The sequence below is a fragment of the Heterodontus francisci genome, chromosome 1 (assembly GCF_036365525.1).
Source record: "Heterodontus francisci isolate sHetFra1 chromosome 1, sHetFra1.hap1, whole genome shotgun sequence".
Lineage (NCBI taxonomy): Eukaryota > Metazoa > Chordata > Chondrichthyes > Heterodontiformes > Heterodontidae > Heterodontus > Heterodontus francisci.
In genome coordinates, this window is record NC_090371.1 from 151451064 (window position 1) to 151468735 (window position 17672).

General features: G+C 44.5%; 1 protein-coding gene across 1 annotated transcript in view; it reads right to left on the bottom strand.

Annotated features, from left to right (window-relative positions):
• slc34a2b (solute carrier family 34 member 2b) overlaps positions 1-10973 on the bottom strand; it is a 40110-nt gene extending 29137 nt beyond the window's left edge. The window contains exons 1-5 of the mRNA XM_068037224.1: positions 10889-10973; positions 10644-10760; positions 10408-10536; positions 8077-8220; positions 7824-7935 (exon numbers count right to left, since the gene is read on the bottom strand). Coding sequence (XP_067893325.1) covers positions 7824-7935; positions 8077-8220; positions 10408-10536; positions 10644-10760; positions 10889-10973 — 587 coding nt within the window. The remainder of the gene's footprint in view (positions 1-7823; positions 7936-8076; positions 8221-10407; positions 10537-10643; positions 10761-10888) is intronic.
• Between the last annotated feature and the right edge of the window lie 6699 nt (positions 10974-17672).

Genomic DNA, 17672 nt, shown 5'->3' on the forward strand with positions numbered 1-17672 from the left:
TTAAAAGGTGAGTTCGTGGGGAGGGCTTGTGAAGCTTTTTCCCTGTTGTCAGAAGAGAGTTCCTCTGACAATGAACAAACTAAACTGCAATTCTAAATGCAAATGAGCTGGTACTGGCAGCATATAGGCAGAGATTCTGACACACCCGGAAAAGACCCACGCAGACTTACATTGAATTCAAAAGAATTAAACATATGGCTTTTGATCCCTGGATACGATCTCTCTAGTTAGAACCCGCATATGAAAATCTGACAGAACTGATGTTGCTGAGGGGGGACCTGACTGAGGTATACAAAATTATGAGGGGCATTGATAGGATAGATAGTAAGAAACTTTTTCCTTAGTGGAGATGTCAATAACTAGGGGGCACAGATTTAAGGTAAGGGGCAGGAAGTTTAGAGGGGAGTTGAGGAAAAAGTTTTTCACCCAGAGGGTGGTTGGAATCTGGAACACACTGCATGAAGGGGTGGTAGAGGCAGGAATACTCATGACATTTAAGAAGTATTTCGATGAGCACTTGAAACGCCATAACATACAAGGCTATGGGCCAAGTGCGGGGAAGTGGGATTAGTTTTGGACGGGTGCTTGATGGCCAGTGCAGGCGCATTGGGTGGAAGAACCTGTTTCTGTGCTGTAAAACTCTATGTCTCTATGACTCTAAAATAGCATCCCAAGTAATATAAGAACCCAACCGAAGAACAAAGTCACAGGAGTAAGGGAAGCAGCTAAAATGGCCAACGACTATGAATTAATACACAAATCACTAACTCCAAATAAATTTGGGTCTAGTAATTCTTACAAGCTTGGGAGAGATAGCAGGGATGCAGATGAAGCAGAAATGGGCTCAAGAGAAAAGAAGAGCAAGGAAGGAAAACCCAACCAGTCTCCAACCATTCAAAGAGGGAACCCAGGGGACAAACCAGTAGGGATCCGCCCAATATGTTTCCAGTGTGGCAAAGCTGGGCATGTCCAGGCCAATTGTTGGTATACCAAAAAAAAAGCAGGAAACGCCCCAGTCAAGCCTGTGTCTGTGGCTTTGAAAGTGATAAGCCTGTTCTAATATAATGCAAGAGCAGAGCACATATCAGACCTTTTTGCGCAAAGGAAAATAACTCCTTTTGTGTCCCAGGCACCAACAAGGAGATCACCATCCTCAGGGATACCGGTCGTTTTCAAACCCAAACTGACGGAAATGCCACTGGACTGTAGAACAAATGTCACAATATTACTAAAAGGGCTTACTGGCAAATGCTTGAAAGCCCCCTTCGTTAAAATATACCTACAGAGTAATTTGGTCACCGGGATAGTGACAGTCAGAATCATTCCAAGCTTATCAATGCAGGGGCTAGACCTATTGCTGGGCAGTGAATTGACAGGAAGCACAGTATTGTACCCTCAGGGTCCAGAACAGCCCACAGAGGCTGGATAAACTGAGGACAGCAAACAAAACTCTGAACAGCTGCAGAGGACTGGGGACATCCCAAACATCCCATAGGGGGTGATAGAGCCAACAGCATTTAAATGGGCCCAGATAGAGTCAAAAAGATTTAAAGGAGCTAAGATAAAAGCCACAAAAGTTGAAGGAAAAGCAACCGAGATATGGTTAGTTGAAACCTTGGTTAAAGATTTAAATAGCAATGAGGAAAGTTCCCAAACAGAAAAGCCAAGTGTGAGGAAGATGCTTCACCTAGCTGAAGTGCCACAGTGGAGTACAGTGGAAGCTGGACAACTGCCTGCCAGCAGTAGTGTCTCATAGGGCATGGAACAGATTAGGGAAACACCGATCTCTGAAATAAAAGGGAAAGGGAAGGTAACATGGCCTAAAGTGAACCAGACTTGTGAAATTCACAAGAAAACTAAAAGTGAGGTCAGCGTGGATCTACCCACTGAAGAATTTCACGATCAGATTCCAAATCCAAAACTAATCAGGCCCAACAATTTAAAGTCAAAACTCAGCAAGAACAAAGAGCAGGAGGAAATCCCAGATGTCTCACAGGGGCTAAAAAACAATGTTTCACCCACTATCATCCTAGAAATAAGAACTATCAATGTGCCAGAACCTGAATGGTCAACACCATGTATTGTGGAAGCAATAGTTAAGGGGTTAAAGTTTGTACAGACAGGGAACCTTGCAACCATCAGTAACAGAAATTTGTATTCTACAAGCTTCACCAAAAATCACATGGTCCTGGAGATTAATATTCTTAAAGTTGTACAAACAGTTGCAAGAGAAACTATAACCCCATTTGACAACACGTAACAAAAAGAAATGCAATCTTTTGATGGTATCTCATCCAAAGGAAGATGAAAAAACTTAAACTTGAAACTCAAATGGCTGCTACAAACAATGTCAACTGCAGCAGTTGTAAGATGGAGGAGTGAATGAAATGAAAGTGTACAGTAGTGTGACCCTAAACTTTCTTACTGTTTCTTTTTTTCCACCCTGAAAAAACAAACATAAAAATGAAATACAAGGAATTTCATTTTTTCTCTTTTGGGGGTGGTATCACACACACCAGAAGTGTGATGATACAACAACCATGGTCTTTAAAAAATGAACCTTTATATTAAAAAGTAAACAATGGTCCAAAATGGCCATTGAAGAAAAACACCTTTTGTGTTTTAGAACTGTCTGACAAAGACAAAGGACAAATGTTCAAAGCTAAGAGATGTCAATTGAACCCATCGGACACCTATCTTAAAACATTCCAGAATTGAATGTCTTCTTCTGAAACGGTGACAGGGAGAGCGAGGTGGCAGCTGGGTAAGTGAGTTTACAACTTATATAAACCTACCTTTTTGTTTTGGCGGTTTCTTTTTGCAGCGGCGACAGGGAGAGCGAGGTGGCAGCTGGGTAAGTAAGTCCTATATATTTGGGCAGCGGCTGAACCCGAGACACTACACTTGTAGTGTCTCCCACCCGCCCTCCTCCTCTAACCAAAAAAAAGGACTCGGTGGTGTGCAGATAAGGTAAGGCTTTTTCTATTTATTTTTTTTTCGTGTGATTGGTAAAAACTTTTCGTTCCTTTTTCGTTTATCTAAGTTAAGACTAACTTAAGCTTAAGATTGAAAATGGCAGGCCCGTGTTATGCTCCTCTTGCTCAATGTGGGAGCTCAGGGACACGGCTGATGTCCCTGACTCCTTCACGTGCTGGAAGTGTGTCCAGCTGCAGCTCTTGTTAGACCGCATGACGGCTCTGGAGCTGTGGATGGACTCACTTTGGAGCATCCGCGATGCTGAGGAGGTCGTGGATAGCACGTTTAGCGAATTGGTCACACCGCAGATTAGGATTGCTGAGGGAGAAAGGGAATGGGTGACCAAAAGGCAGAGAAAGAGCAGGAAGGCAGCGCAGGTGTCCCCTGCGGTCATCTCCCTCCAAAACAGGTATACCGTTTTGGATACTGTTGAGGGAGATGGCTCACCAGGGGAAGGCAGCAGTAGCCAGGTTCATGGCACCGTGGCTGGCTCTGCTGTTCGGAAGGGCGGGAAAAAGAGTGGAAGGGCTATAGTCATCGGGGATTCGATTGTAAGGGGAGTAGATAGGCGGTTCTGTGGTCGAAAACGAGACTCCCGAATGGTATGTTGCCTCCCAGGTGCACGGTCAGGGATGTCTCAGATTGGCTGAAGAACATTCTGAAAGGGGAGGGTGAACAGCCAGTTGTCGTTGTGCACAGAGGCACCAATGATATAGGTAAAAAACGGGATGAGGTCCTACAAGCAGAATTTAGGGAGTTAGGAGCCAAGTTAAAAAGTAGGACCTCAGAGGTAGTAATCTCAGGATTGCTACCAGTACCACGTGATAGTCAGAGTAGAAATGAAAGAATAGTCAGGATGAATGCGTGGCTTGAGAGATGATGCAGGAGGGAGGGGTTCAGATTTTTGGGACATTGGGACCGGTTCTGGGGGAGGTGGGACTATTACAAATTGGACGGTCTACACCTGGGCCGGACTGGAACCAATGTCCTTGGAGGTGCTTTTGCTAACGCTGTTGGGGAGGGTTTAAACTAATGTGGCAGGGGGATGGGAACCAAATGAGGTCAGTGGACAGTAGGGAGGTAGTAGCTAAAGCCTGTAAGGAACTAGATAATGAAGTCAGCATGACTAAGGGAAAGAGTAGACAGGGAGCAGATGATGAACGCAAAGGGACTGGTGGTCTGAGGTGCATTTGTTTTAATGCAAGAAGTGTAGTAAGTAAGGCAGATGAACTTAGGGCCTGGATTAGTACCTGGGAGTATGATGTTATTGCTATTACTGAGACTTGGTTGAGGGAAGGGCATGATTGGCAACTAAATATCCCAGGATATCGATGCTTCCGGCGGGATAGAGAGGGAGGTAAAAGGGGTGCAGGAGTTGCAGTACTGGTCAAAGAGGACATCACAGCTGTGCTGAAGGAGGGCACTATGGAGGACTCGAGCAGTGAGGCAATATGGGCAGAACTCAGAAATAGGAAGGGTGCGGTAACAATGTTGGGGCTGTACTACAGGCCTCCCAACAGCGAGCGTGAGATAGAGGTACAAATATGTGAACAGATTATGGAAAGATGTAGGAGCAACAGGGTGGTGGTGATAGGAGATTTTAATTTTCCCAACATTGACTGGGATTCACTTAGTGTTAGAGGTCCAGATGGAGCAGAATTTGTAAGGAGCATCCAGGAGGGTTTTCTAGAGCAGTATGTAAATAGTCCAACTCGGGAAGGGGCCATACTGGACCTGGTGTTGGGGAATGAGCCCGGCCAGGTGGTTGAAGTTTCAGTAGGGGACTACTTTGGGAATAGTGATCACAATTCCGTAAGTTTTAGAATACTCATGGACAAAGACGAGAGTGGTCCTAAAGGAAGAGTGCTAAAGTGGGGGAAGGCCAACTATACCAAAATTCGGCAGGAGCTGGGGAATGTAGATTGGGAGCAGCTGTTTGAAGGTAAATCCACATTTGATATGTGGGAGGCTTTTAAAGAGAGGTTGATTAGCGTGCAGGAGAGACATGTTCCTGTGAAAATGAGGGATAGAAATGGCAAGATTAGGGAACCATGGATGACAGGTGAAATTGTGAGACTAGCTAAGAGGAAAAAGGAAGCATACATAAGGTCTAGGAGGCTGAAGAAAGACGAAGCTTTGAAAGATTATCGGGAATGTAGGACCAATCTGAAACGAGGAATTAAGAGGGCTAAAAGGGGTCATGAAATATCTTTAGCAAACAGGGTTAAGGAAAATCTCAAAGCTTTTTATTCATATATAAGGAGCAAGAGGGTAACTAGAGAAAGGATTGGCCCACTCAAGGACAAAGGAGGAAAGTTATGCGTGGAGTCAGAGAAAATGGGTGAGATTCTAAATGAGTACTTTGCATCGGTATTCACCGAGGAGAGGGACATGACGGATGTTGAGGTTAGGGACAGATGTTTGATTACTCTAGGTCAAGTCGGCATAAGGAGGGAGGAAGTGTTGGGTATTCTAAAAGGCATTAAGGTGGACAAGTCCCCAGGTCCGGATGGGATCTATCCCAGGTTACTGATGGAAGCGAGAGAGGAAATAGTTGGGGCCTTAACAGATATCTTTGCAGCATCCTTAAACACGGGTCAGGTCCCGGAGGACTGGAGAATTGCTCATGTTGTCCCCTTGTTTAAGAAGGGTAGCAGGGAAAATCCAGGTAATTATAGACCGGTGAGCCTGACGTCAGTGGTAGGGAAGCTGCTGGAGAAGATACTGAGGGATAGGATCTATTCCCATTTGGAAGAAAATGGGCTTATCAGTGATAGGCAACATGGTTTTGTGCAGGGAAGGTCATGTCTTACCAACTTAATAGAATTCTTTGAGGAAGTGATTGATGAGGGAAGGGCTGTAGATGTCATATACATGGACTTCAGTAAGGCGTTTGATAAGGTTCCCCATGGTAGGCGCCTGGAGAAAGTGAAGTCGCATGGGGTCCTGGGTGTACTAGCTAGATGGATAAAGAACTGGCTGGGCAACAGGAGACAGAGAGTAGCAGTGGAAGGGAGTTTCTCAAAATGGAGACGTGTGACCAGTGGTGTTCCACAGGGATCCGTGCTGGGACCACTGTTGTTTGTGATATACATAAATGATTTGGAGGAAAGTATAGGTGGTCTGATTAGCAAGTTTGCAGACGACACTAAGATTGGTGGAGTAGCAGATAGTGAAGGGGACTGTCAGAGAATACAGCAGAATATAGGTAGATTGGAGAGTTGGGCAGAGAAATGGCAGATGGAGTTCAATCAGGGCAAATGCGAGGTGATGCATTTTGGAAGATCCAATTCAAGAGTGAATTATACAGTAAATGGAAAAGTCCTGGGTAAAATTGATGGACAGAGCGATTTGGGTGTTCAGGTCCATTGTTCCCTGAAGGTGGCAACACAGGTCAATAGAGTGGTCAAGAAGGCATACGGCATGCTTTCCTTCATCGGACGGGGTATTGAGTACAAGGGTTGGCAGATCATGTTACAGTTGTATAGGACTTTGGTTCGGCCACATTTGGAATACTGCGTGCAGTTCTGGTCGCCACATTACCAAAAGGATGTAGATGCTTTGGAGAGGGTGCAGAGGAGGTTCACCAGGATGTTGCCTGGTATGGAGGGCGCTAGCTATGAAGAGAGGTTGAGCAGATTAGGATTATTTTCATTAGAAAGACGGAGGTTGAGGGGGGACCTGATTGAGGTGTACAAAATCATGAGAGGTATAGACAGGGTGGATAGCAAGAAGCTTTTTCCCAGAGTGGGGGATTCAATTACTAGGGGTCACGAGTTCAAAGTGAGAGGGATAAGTTTAGGGGGGATATGCGTGGAAAGTTCTTTACGCAGAGGGTGGTGGGTGCCTGGAACGCGTTGCCAGCGGAGGTGGTAGGCGCGGGCACGATAGCGTCTTTTAAGATGTATCTAGACAGATACATGAATGGGCAGGAAGCAAAGAGATACAGACCCTTAGAAAATAGGCGACATGTTTAGATAGAGGATCTGGATCGGCGCAGGCTTGGAGGGCCGAAGGGCCTGTTCCTGTGCTGTAATTTTCTTTGTTCTTTGTTCTCTTTGAAGTAGCCACGTCCTGGGCCATTTTGTGATCACCATGGGGAAGATACCAGAATGTCTCCTAACAGGTGGTGAGAGATAACAGCTTTGCCTTAAAAAGAGAGAGAGAGAAAGAGAGAAACAACATCCTAACAGCTTGTATTCCAACCAAGCCAGAAAGCACATACCCTGCTGCAGAATCCTACATCTACATTATACAGCAATGAGAGCCAGAAGTAACCCACCGTCTTCAACAGAGCCTTCAATCAAGAGAGAAATCTACAATCATCCCAGGTCTGCATCCATTGAGAACTTTATTTCCAAGAGAATTCAACAGTTTTATTGTAACCACCCGCCCCCCCCCCCCCCCCCCACCCCCGACTAAAAGTCACTTTCCTTTTTCCCTTCTCAATCTGTCTCTTCTTGGGTGTGTATGTGTGTGCGTGCACAAGTGAATGGGTGAGTGGATACGGTTGTGACAGTTTTTGGATAAGGTGCATTGATCAATAAACATTTGATCTTCTGTTTTTTAAACCTACAAGAAAACCTTGTCACTGTCTGTTTATTTGAAAAATAAAACACCAAGGGGCTAAACTCTAATACAAATACACTTGCTATGGTCAGATGGGGAGTTGAAGAGTGGGAACCACCTATGTTGCACCACATGGTCGTAACAACTGTCAGAAATAATTTAGCTCTCGAGTTCTTCCCCCTCTCCCCTATACATATGCGTTGTCCAATCACTGCTGGTTCTGGATTTTTACTGCTGTTAGAAGAGTTAAGAGGGGAATGGATGATGTGTAAACACACCTTCTGAATTCATTTCGGTCTCCGGATTGCATCAGGGCCACGATGGTATTTGTGACTGAGGTACCAATGTTTGTTCCCATTATCACGGGGATGGCAGAGCGTACTCCCAACACTGAAAAGAAACAGCAGAAACTAAAGCAATGTCAGAGGAGAGAGACGGACAGCAGCAAGATCTCAATCATTGCCAAACCTCCCAAAGAGGAAGTCTAACTCTGTGCTCATGTTCATGTTTTGGGATCACATGTGTACTTACAGCCAGAGGACACCATACTGACTATGATAGAAGATGAGGTGCTGGAACTTTGTACCAGAACAGTGACCAAGATCCCGATCACCAGCCCAGCCACAGGGTTTGCAAGGATCGTGTTATCTTTGAAAATATCACCAGCAGCTTTACCTGCAGAACAATAGACGAGAGAGGAATTATAAAACAAAAATAATGAAGTCTGTTGTCACTGAAAAGTTTTTCTTTTTATTCTTTCATGGGATGTGGGTGCCACTTGCAAGGCTAGCATTTGTTGCCTACCACTATTTGCCCTTGACAACTAAATGGCTAGCAAGGCCATTTCAGAGGGCAGTTAAGAGTCAACCACATAACTATGGGTCTGGAGTCACATGTCGGCCAGACTGGGTAACGACAGCAGATTTCCTTCCCTAAAGGTCATTAGTGAACCAGATGGTGTCTTACAACAATTGATGATAGTTTCATGGCACCATTACTGAGACTAGCTTTCAATTCCAGATTTTTATTAATTAATTTAATTTAAATTCCACCAGCTGCCCTGGTGGGATTTGAACCTGTGTTCCTGGGCATTAGCCTGGGTCTCTGGATTACTAAAATAAAAGTAAAATACTGCAAATGCTGGAAATCTGAAATAGAAACAGTAAGTGCTATTTATAGGGGAGAGGGGGAAGAGCACAAGAGTTAAATTATTTCTGACAGTTACGACCACGTGGTGCAACATGGGTGGTTCCCACTCTTCAACTCCCCACCTGACCATAGCAAGTGTATTTATATTAGAGTTTAGCCCCTTGGTGTTTTATTTTTTAAATAAACAGACAGCGACAGGTTTTCTTGTAGGTTTAAAAAACAGAAGATCAATTGTTTATTGATCAATACGCCTTATCCCAAAATTGTTACAACCACATCCAATCACATATTCACTCGTACACACACATACACACACACCCAAGAAGAGATGTGAATATAGGAGGTATGATCAGTGAGTTTGCAGATGACACGAAAATTGATGGTGTCATAAATAGTGAGGAGGAAAGCCTTAGATTACAGGACGACATCGATGGGCTGATAAGATGGGTGGAGCAGCAGCAAATGGAATTTAATCCTGAGAAGAGTGAGGTAATGCATTTTGGGAGGACTAAAAAGGCAAGGGAATATACAATGGATAGTACGACCCAAGGAAGTACAGAGGGTCACAGGGACCTTGGTGTACTTGTCCATAGATCACTGAAGGCAGCCGCACAGGTAGATAAGGTGGTTTGGAAGGCATATGGGATACTTGCCTTTATTAGCCGAGGCATAGACTATAAGAGCAGGGAGGTTATGATGGATCTGTATAAAATGCTAGTTAGGCCACAGCTGGAGTACTGTGTACAGTCCTGGGCACCACACTATAGGAAGGATGTGATTGCACTGGAGAGGGTGCAGAGGAGATTCACCAGGATGTTGCCTGGGCTGGAACATTTCAGCTGTGAAGAGAGACTGGATAGGCTAGGGTTGTTTTCCTTAGAGCAGAGAAGGCTGAGGGGGGGACCTGATTGAGGTATACAAAATTATGAGGGGCATTGATAGATTAACTAGGAAGAAACTTTTTCCCTTAATGAAGGGGTCAATAACCAGGGGGCATAGATTTAAGGTAAGGGGCAGAAGATTTAGAGGGGATTTGAGGAAAAAAAAATTCTCGCAGAGGGTGGTTGGAATCTGGAATGGACTTCCTGAAGAGGTGGTAGAGGCAGGAACCCTCAACATTTAAGAAGTATTTAGATGAGCACTTGAAACGCGATAGCATACAAGGCTACGGGCAAAGTGCTGGAAAATTGGATTAGAATAGTTAGGTGCTTGATGGCTGGCACAGACACGATGGGCTGAAGAGCCTGTTTCTGTGCTGTATAACTCTTTGACTCTATGACTTTAAATACTGAGCAGGTCAGGCAATATCTGTAGAGAGAAACAGAGTTAATGTTTCAGGTCTGTGACCTTTCATCAGAACTGGCAAAGGTTAGAAATGTCTTTGAACAAGTGAAAGGGTTGGGGAGGGGGGAAGAATAACAAAAGGGAAGGTGTGAGATAGGGCAGAAAGCAGGAGAGATTAAATGACAAAGACCTCATGAAATAGTAGGCAAAGAGAGCCATAGGAAAAGACGGAGTGTTAATGGCAGAATAATGAACAGCTCTGACCAAAAGCAAAAAGATGAAAAACAAGGTGAAGACCAGTTCAATAACACCGTCTCCCCTTCCCTTTGACCTTCCCCAAACCCTTGTCGTCTTCGCAAGTGCGTAAAAGAGAATGAGCCTCTGACCCTCTCTCACCCTGTCGCTAACAAAAGAGCCCAAGTAGCTCACCTCCAACAAGCTGGAACGCCGAGCTCAGGATGTCCAGTGAACAGACGAACAGGTAGAGGAATCCAACAAGTAAAACGATTTTCACAGCCGCTGTCAGCACACGAAGGATCTTTGCCCCGGTGTTCAAATCTGCCAACATGAATTATTATTTTTATATTTGTGAGGACACGGTGCTTCCGCCGAGGTTTGAAGGCGCAAACATGTGTCTCTAAGGCGGAGACTGGGGAAACAAGTACCTGACCACTTGATGCCAGTATCCTCGAGTTTGGGTAGTGCCCAGGGATCCTCCGGCTCGACCTTCACCAGGGAGATGGTGGAATGAGCGGGCAGCAAACCCGGTCCCTGACTGGATCCTAGAATATGGAAATCATCCAGAGGAAAGTGAGTCAAACCAGGACTGTAAGTAACCAGAAGAGGTAAGAGGAGCTGGGTTGCCCGCAGGTGCCGGTACACCGGAGGGAAACGTCTGAACTTTACTTACCGTTCACTGTTGTCTTGGATTCACCCTCGAGCTGGTCAGTCCCAGAGCTGCTCTGTGAGCCCTCGAATTCAGCCCGTGGACCCATGGTCTGCAATGAGCAGTGTTCAAATATTTAGCGTTTCCATACCGATCACTCCACACCAACCTTCCCACTGTTAACAATTGAGAATAACCAAACAAAACACTTTCCCTCTTGCCTTTTTTCACCAGCGAGACACCTCCCAAGCCAGGTTTGGTGATCAGTTGTATATCAAAGAATTTCTCAGTTTTGGTCTCCTAACCGCAGGAACAGACTTAAGAAATTGATAGGAAAGGGAAGACTATAAATAAGCAACGATTTTTTAAGCCCCAGTAACAAGTGGGCGAATTTGATGCTGCTACTGAATTACGCGAACATAAAAACAAAAGTAGAGGTAAAATGAACAAAATTAAATAACACAAATAATTTATAAGTAGATTTCTAAAGGATCTTAAACAAATGTTGAATGTCATTTGCAATAAATAAATGATTGAATGCTAATTCGCTGTTTACTATTCGTTGACTCTACTGCTCACCGAATCGTTGCTGGTAGAAGACTGAGACATGTGAAGGAGCCTTTATTTACTTCCACTCACTGGGTGGTTTATATAGAGGATGGCAGGAGCAAAGTCTATTCTCATTAGACTGAATGACGTGCTGTACTGCAAAGCCCCTGTCACACCAATGTCCTCAGTGATCTTTTGTAATATTTAACTATAACAAAAATCTATAAAATATAGCAACTATATTGCTTTGATGATATAGTTATATATGTTATAGCTAAATTCCATCAGCTCATCAAGATAAAGTTATGAAATATAACCTGTTAAGGGAATCATTGATTTATTCTCAATCCCATGATTAGTTGAATGATTTGCCCACTTGTTGGATATCTAAAGTGCCACATGTTATCTCTGTTTCAATGTTTTAGTTGTAATGCCTGTGACAGGATTCTCTGGACCAATCATAGGCTCAAGGGCTTAGAAATTTGATTGTGCCCCACCCATTTTTCAGGCACTAAGCAGGTGCATAAGCTTCAAATATAGCGGGCCAGAAAGGTGTAAGCAAAAGGAGCTGGATCTGCACTCCCAGCCATATTGGATCAACTTTTCTACAGGCATCCTGGGCGGACTCTTTAAAACAATGAGTAAAATATTTAAATAAGGGTCATGTACTTGTTGTAGGATCCTTTGGTGATAATTGGGTTGCCCAACTGCCTGACATGCCATGTGATAAACTCTCCAAGCAACATGTGGTGCCAATAGGCAGGAAGGACCCTTCACCAGAGCTATTTAAAGGGATCAGGCAATAGTTGCTGGTTTGTCATTTCAGACTACTGGTTAACGTCTGTGTGTTTCTTGGCCTGTTATCTGAGTCTGGAAAGATTATTGTGACTACTAAGAAAAAGATCTTAGGCTTTGTACTGCTTTTGATTGCCTTCTAAACAGTTTACTGCAGTCATAGATGATGTAGTAGGACCGCCTTTGCGGCTGGAGGACAAGGTTGAGTAGAAGGTAGACAACAAAGAACAGGAGCAGGTTGAGAAGGAGTGCACCATGCAAGAGGCCACAGCAAGTAGTCAGGACACTTTTATTCTGCATGAATGTTTTCGAGGAGCAGTGTACAAGACATCTTCACTTCACAAAGGAGTCTGTCACCAGGCTATGTCTTCTGCTGTATCCGCAATATAAGCATTACAACAGGGCATAGATCTGGTTAATAAACGAGAGGTCTGGAATAATAATCCAGTAAAATATGAATTCAAATGCCATTATAGAAATTTGAAAATTGAAGTCAGTTTAAAAAAACTACTTGGATATAAAGACCGTATTAGTAAGAGTGACCATGAAGCTGTTGGATTACCATAAAAACTGCACTGGTTTACTCATGTCTGTTAGGGAAGGAAAGCTGCTGGCCTTATCCAGTCTAGCCTATAGGGGACTCCTGTCCCACACCAATGTGGTTGACTCTTAGTTGCCTCTGAAGTGATCCAGCAAGTCACTCAGTTGGATCAAACCGCTAAGGCAACTTGGGATGAGCACCAAATGCCAGCCTTGCTAGCAACATCCACAACCCAAGAATTAATTTTTTAAAATGTCAAAAAGAGTTTCAAAGCTATCATTCAGCTGATTCTGAATGTCACCCCTAATATTTTCCCCACGTGATAAATTCTGTGTGAGATCTGTTTGTATATATTAATATAATAATAGATGGCTTTATTTATTAATAGTTAGGTAACAGAATTTTCTAGAGAAAGAGAAAGTAAAGTCTTGTTTGAATAGGAATGCGAATAAATTTTAACAGGTCCATTTGTTTCTGAAAATCAAATAAATGTAGGTTTTCTGCAATATCGATTGTGTTACTAACATAATGCAGTCCTTTGTCATGACAATTTTTAATTTTGGCACATGGAGTTCACTTTGCCCTGTTTTACTGCATGAGGTGGAAAAGATCAGAGCTGCCGGGATAAATTCCCCCCTCCCCCACCGGTGCCAACTAAGAACTTGTGTATAATCTCACACCCTTGGGGACAGAAGACATCTTTCCCCACTATTTAAATTTGTTGCTCAATATCAAGGTCCCACACGGCAGACTGGTAAAAAAAAAAATCCCATGGGATCCAGGAAAGTGCAGCAAGGTGGCTCAGTGGCAGGAAACAAAGGGTAATTGTTGCCGGGTATTTATGCGACTGGAGGGCTGTTTCCATTGGCGTTGCGCAGGGCTCAGTACTGGGTCCCCTGTTTTTTGTGGTATGTATTAACAATTTGGACGTAAATGTAGGGGGCATGATCAAGAAGTTTGCAGGCAACACAAAGATTGGCCGTGTGATAGATAGCGAGGAGGATACCTGTTGGCTGCAGGAAGATATTGATGGTTTGGTCAGATTGGCAGCAAAGTGGCAAATGGAATTCAACCTGGAGAAGTGTGAGGTGATGCATTTGGGGAGGTCAGACAAGGCAAAGGAATACATGATTAATGGGAAAAGACTGAGCAGTGTAGAGGAAGTGAGGGACCTTGGACTGAATGTCCACAGATCCCTGACGGTAGCAGGACAGGTTGATAAGGTGGTTAACAAGGCATATGGAATCCTTTCCTTTATTAGCTGAGGTATAGCATATATGAGCAGGGAGGTTATGCTGGAACTGTATAACTCATTGATTAGGCCACAACCTGAGCACGAGAGAAAGTATAGAGGAGATTTATGAGGGTGTTGCCAGGACTGGTAAACTGCAGCTATGATTGGATAGGCTGGGATTGTTCTCCTTGGAACAGAGAAGGCTGAGGGGAGATCTGATGGAAATGTACAAAATTGTGAGGGGCCTGGATAGAGTGGAGGTGAAGGGTCTATTCACCTTAGCAGACAGTTCAATGATTAGGGGGCATAGATTTAAAGTGATTGGTAGAAAAATTAGAGGGGAGATGAGGAAAAATTCTTTCACCCAGAGGATGGTGGGGATCTGGAACTCACAACGTGAAAGGGTAGTTGAGGCAGAAACCCTCAACTCATTCAAATGGAGTCTGGATGTGCACCTCAAGTGTCATAATCTACAGGGCTACGGACCAAATGCTGGAAAGTGGGATTGGAATAGGTGGATCGTTTTTTGGCTGACACAGACACGATGGGCCAAGTGGCCTCTTTCTGTGCCTTAAACTTTCTATGATTCTATGATCAAATAACTCAAACCAAAAAAAAACTTTTCAATGCACAATATTGTGCATTATTTTCTTTTCCCTGTAAAAAGCATAGGAATTGAATTTATACTGTAGGATATTGGATAATACCCCCAAAAAATAGTGGGAGAGGAACTTTAGGCAAGCCATTAAAAATTGATAGTTAGTATACTACACCATAATTTTAGGCTATAGGTTTTAGATGGTTGCAATGGCCTATAAAATATATGGATCACTTATTTCCTGGTACACATTTTCACCATTCACTGAGGATAAATCATGAAATAGTCAATAATCATTTGTATTATTAAATGGATTTCAGACTCTTTTTGGTATCTACTCTAGGGCCAAGGAGCATGGTTAAAGGTGATAGCTGTGTGAACCAAAGCTTTGTAATGCTGCATAATGTGATTATAGCTGAAGATGAGTTTGAGATAGAGGATGTCAAAATGATCTGTTGGTTATATTATTGCTGCCCAAAATGAATCAGTGAATCAATAAATGGTAATAACAAAAAAAAAAATTAGAAAGTAAACACAACTTGGGAAAACATAACACTTCGGGGCTCGTATGTCTTGATTAGACCTTCCCTGCAGATGACACTTTCCCCTGCATTTTCTGAATGCTCATATACCACAAGAAATAGTGCAGAAAAAATGAACTGTTTCCATAGCTTTCTTTGCATTGATTTATTAGGATGCTGGGAGAAATTTCTAAAGAAAAGAAGCCTAGAGTTCTACTAAAATATTTAGAATTTCTTTACTCCCTGATTAATTCTCTCAGTTTCTTGACTTAATGATGATTTTTCTTTGCCAACTCGTTTTTTTCTGCCAGTTCCCTTTGCTCCCTGTTCTGTCATTCCCTCTGTTTCACTACCGCTATTTCACCAACTTTCTTCAGCTGCTTTTTTCTCCAAATTTTCTTCCTGTTTACATTGTTTTGAGCACAAAATGAACAAGCCTCAATTAAGACATTATGTCGGAAGGATTTTGTTTCCAAGGAGTTTCAGGTGTGTGTAAAAGCTCCCCGACACACCAGCCACCCCACCCCTCACTACACACACACACACACACACACAAATACCAGCCAGCCCACCCCTCACTACACACACACACACACATCAGTCACCCCACCCCTCACGACACACACACACACACACACACATCAGTCACCTCACGACAGACACACACACACACACACACACACATCAGTCACCCCACCCCTCACAACACACACACACACACGCACACATCAGTCACCCCACCCCTCACTGCACACACACACACACACACACACACATCAGTCACCCCACCCCTCACTACACACACACACACACATCAGTCACCCCACCCCTCACTACACACACACACATCAGTCACCCCACCCCTCACTACACACACACACACACACACATCAGTCACCCCACCCCTCGCTACACACACACACACACACACACACACACACGCACATCAGTCACCCCACCCCTCACTACACACACACACACACATCAGTCACCCCACCCCTCACTGCACACACACACACACATCAGTCACCCCACCCCTCACTACACACACACACACACACACACATCAGTCACCCCATCTCTCACTACACACACACACACACATCAGTCACCCCACCCCTCACTACACACACACACACACACACACACACACACATCAGTCACCCCACCCCTCACTACACACACACACACACACACACACATCAGTCACCCCACCTCTCACTACACACACACATCAGTCACCCCACCCCTCACTACACACACACACACACACATCAGTCACCCCACCCCTCACTACACACACACACATCAGTCACCCCACCCCTCACTACACACACACACACACACATCAGTCACCCCACCCCTCACTACACACACACACACACACATCAGTCACCCCACCCCTCACTACACACACACACACACACACACATCAGTCACCCCACCCCTCACTACACACACACACACACACATCAGTCACCCCACCCCTCACTACACACACACACACACACACATCAGTCACCCCACCCCTCACTACACACACACACACACACACATCAGTCACCCCACCCCTCACTACACACACACACACACACACACATCAGTCACCCCACCCCTCACTACACACACACACACACATCAGTCACCCCACCCCTCACTGCACACACACACACACACACACATCAGTCACCCCACCCCTCACTGCGCACACACACACACACACCCATCAGTCACCCCACCCCTCATTACACACACACACACACACACACACACACACACACGCGCGCGCGCGCGCACGCACACACTCCCCCACGCACGCACGCACACACACACGCGTGCACACATACATGTCTAGGGGGAGGCGGTGGCGTACCGGTATTGTCACTGGACTAGTAACCCAGAGACACAGGTATTGCTCTGGGGACATGGGTTCAAATCCCACCCCAGCAGAAGGTGGAATTTGAATTCAATTAATAAATCTGGAATTTAAAGCTAGTCTAATGATGGCCATGAAACCATTGTCGATTGTTGTAAAAACCATCTGGTTCACTAATGTCCTTTCGGGAAGGAAATCTGCTGTCCTTACCTGGTCTGGCCTACATGTGACTCCAGATCCACAGCAATGTGATTGACTCTTACATGCCCTTGAAATGGCCCAGCAAGCCACTCAGTTCAAGGGCAATTAGGGATGGGCAATAAATGCTGGCCTGGCCTGCGACACCCACATCCCATGAATGAATAATAAAAAAAAACACACACTCACACACACCGGCCACCCCACCCCTCACTACACACACACGCGCGCGCGTGCGCACACACACAGACACACACACACTGGCCACCCCACCCCTCAATACATACACGGGCACATACACACAGTCACACCAGCCACCTCACTACACACACACGCGGGTGCGCGCACACACACACAGATATAAAAGGTAATTTTTTGAATTTTACAAAATGCAGCTGGAGGAATATCTTCTGGTTAAGATGTTTAAAGGGTAAGAACAAGTAAATATAATTAGATGCCAAGGACAATAATTGATTCATGGCACAAGTTTAGATAA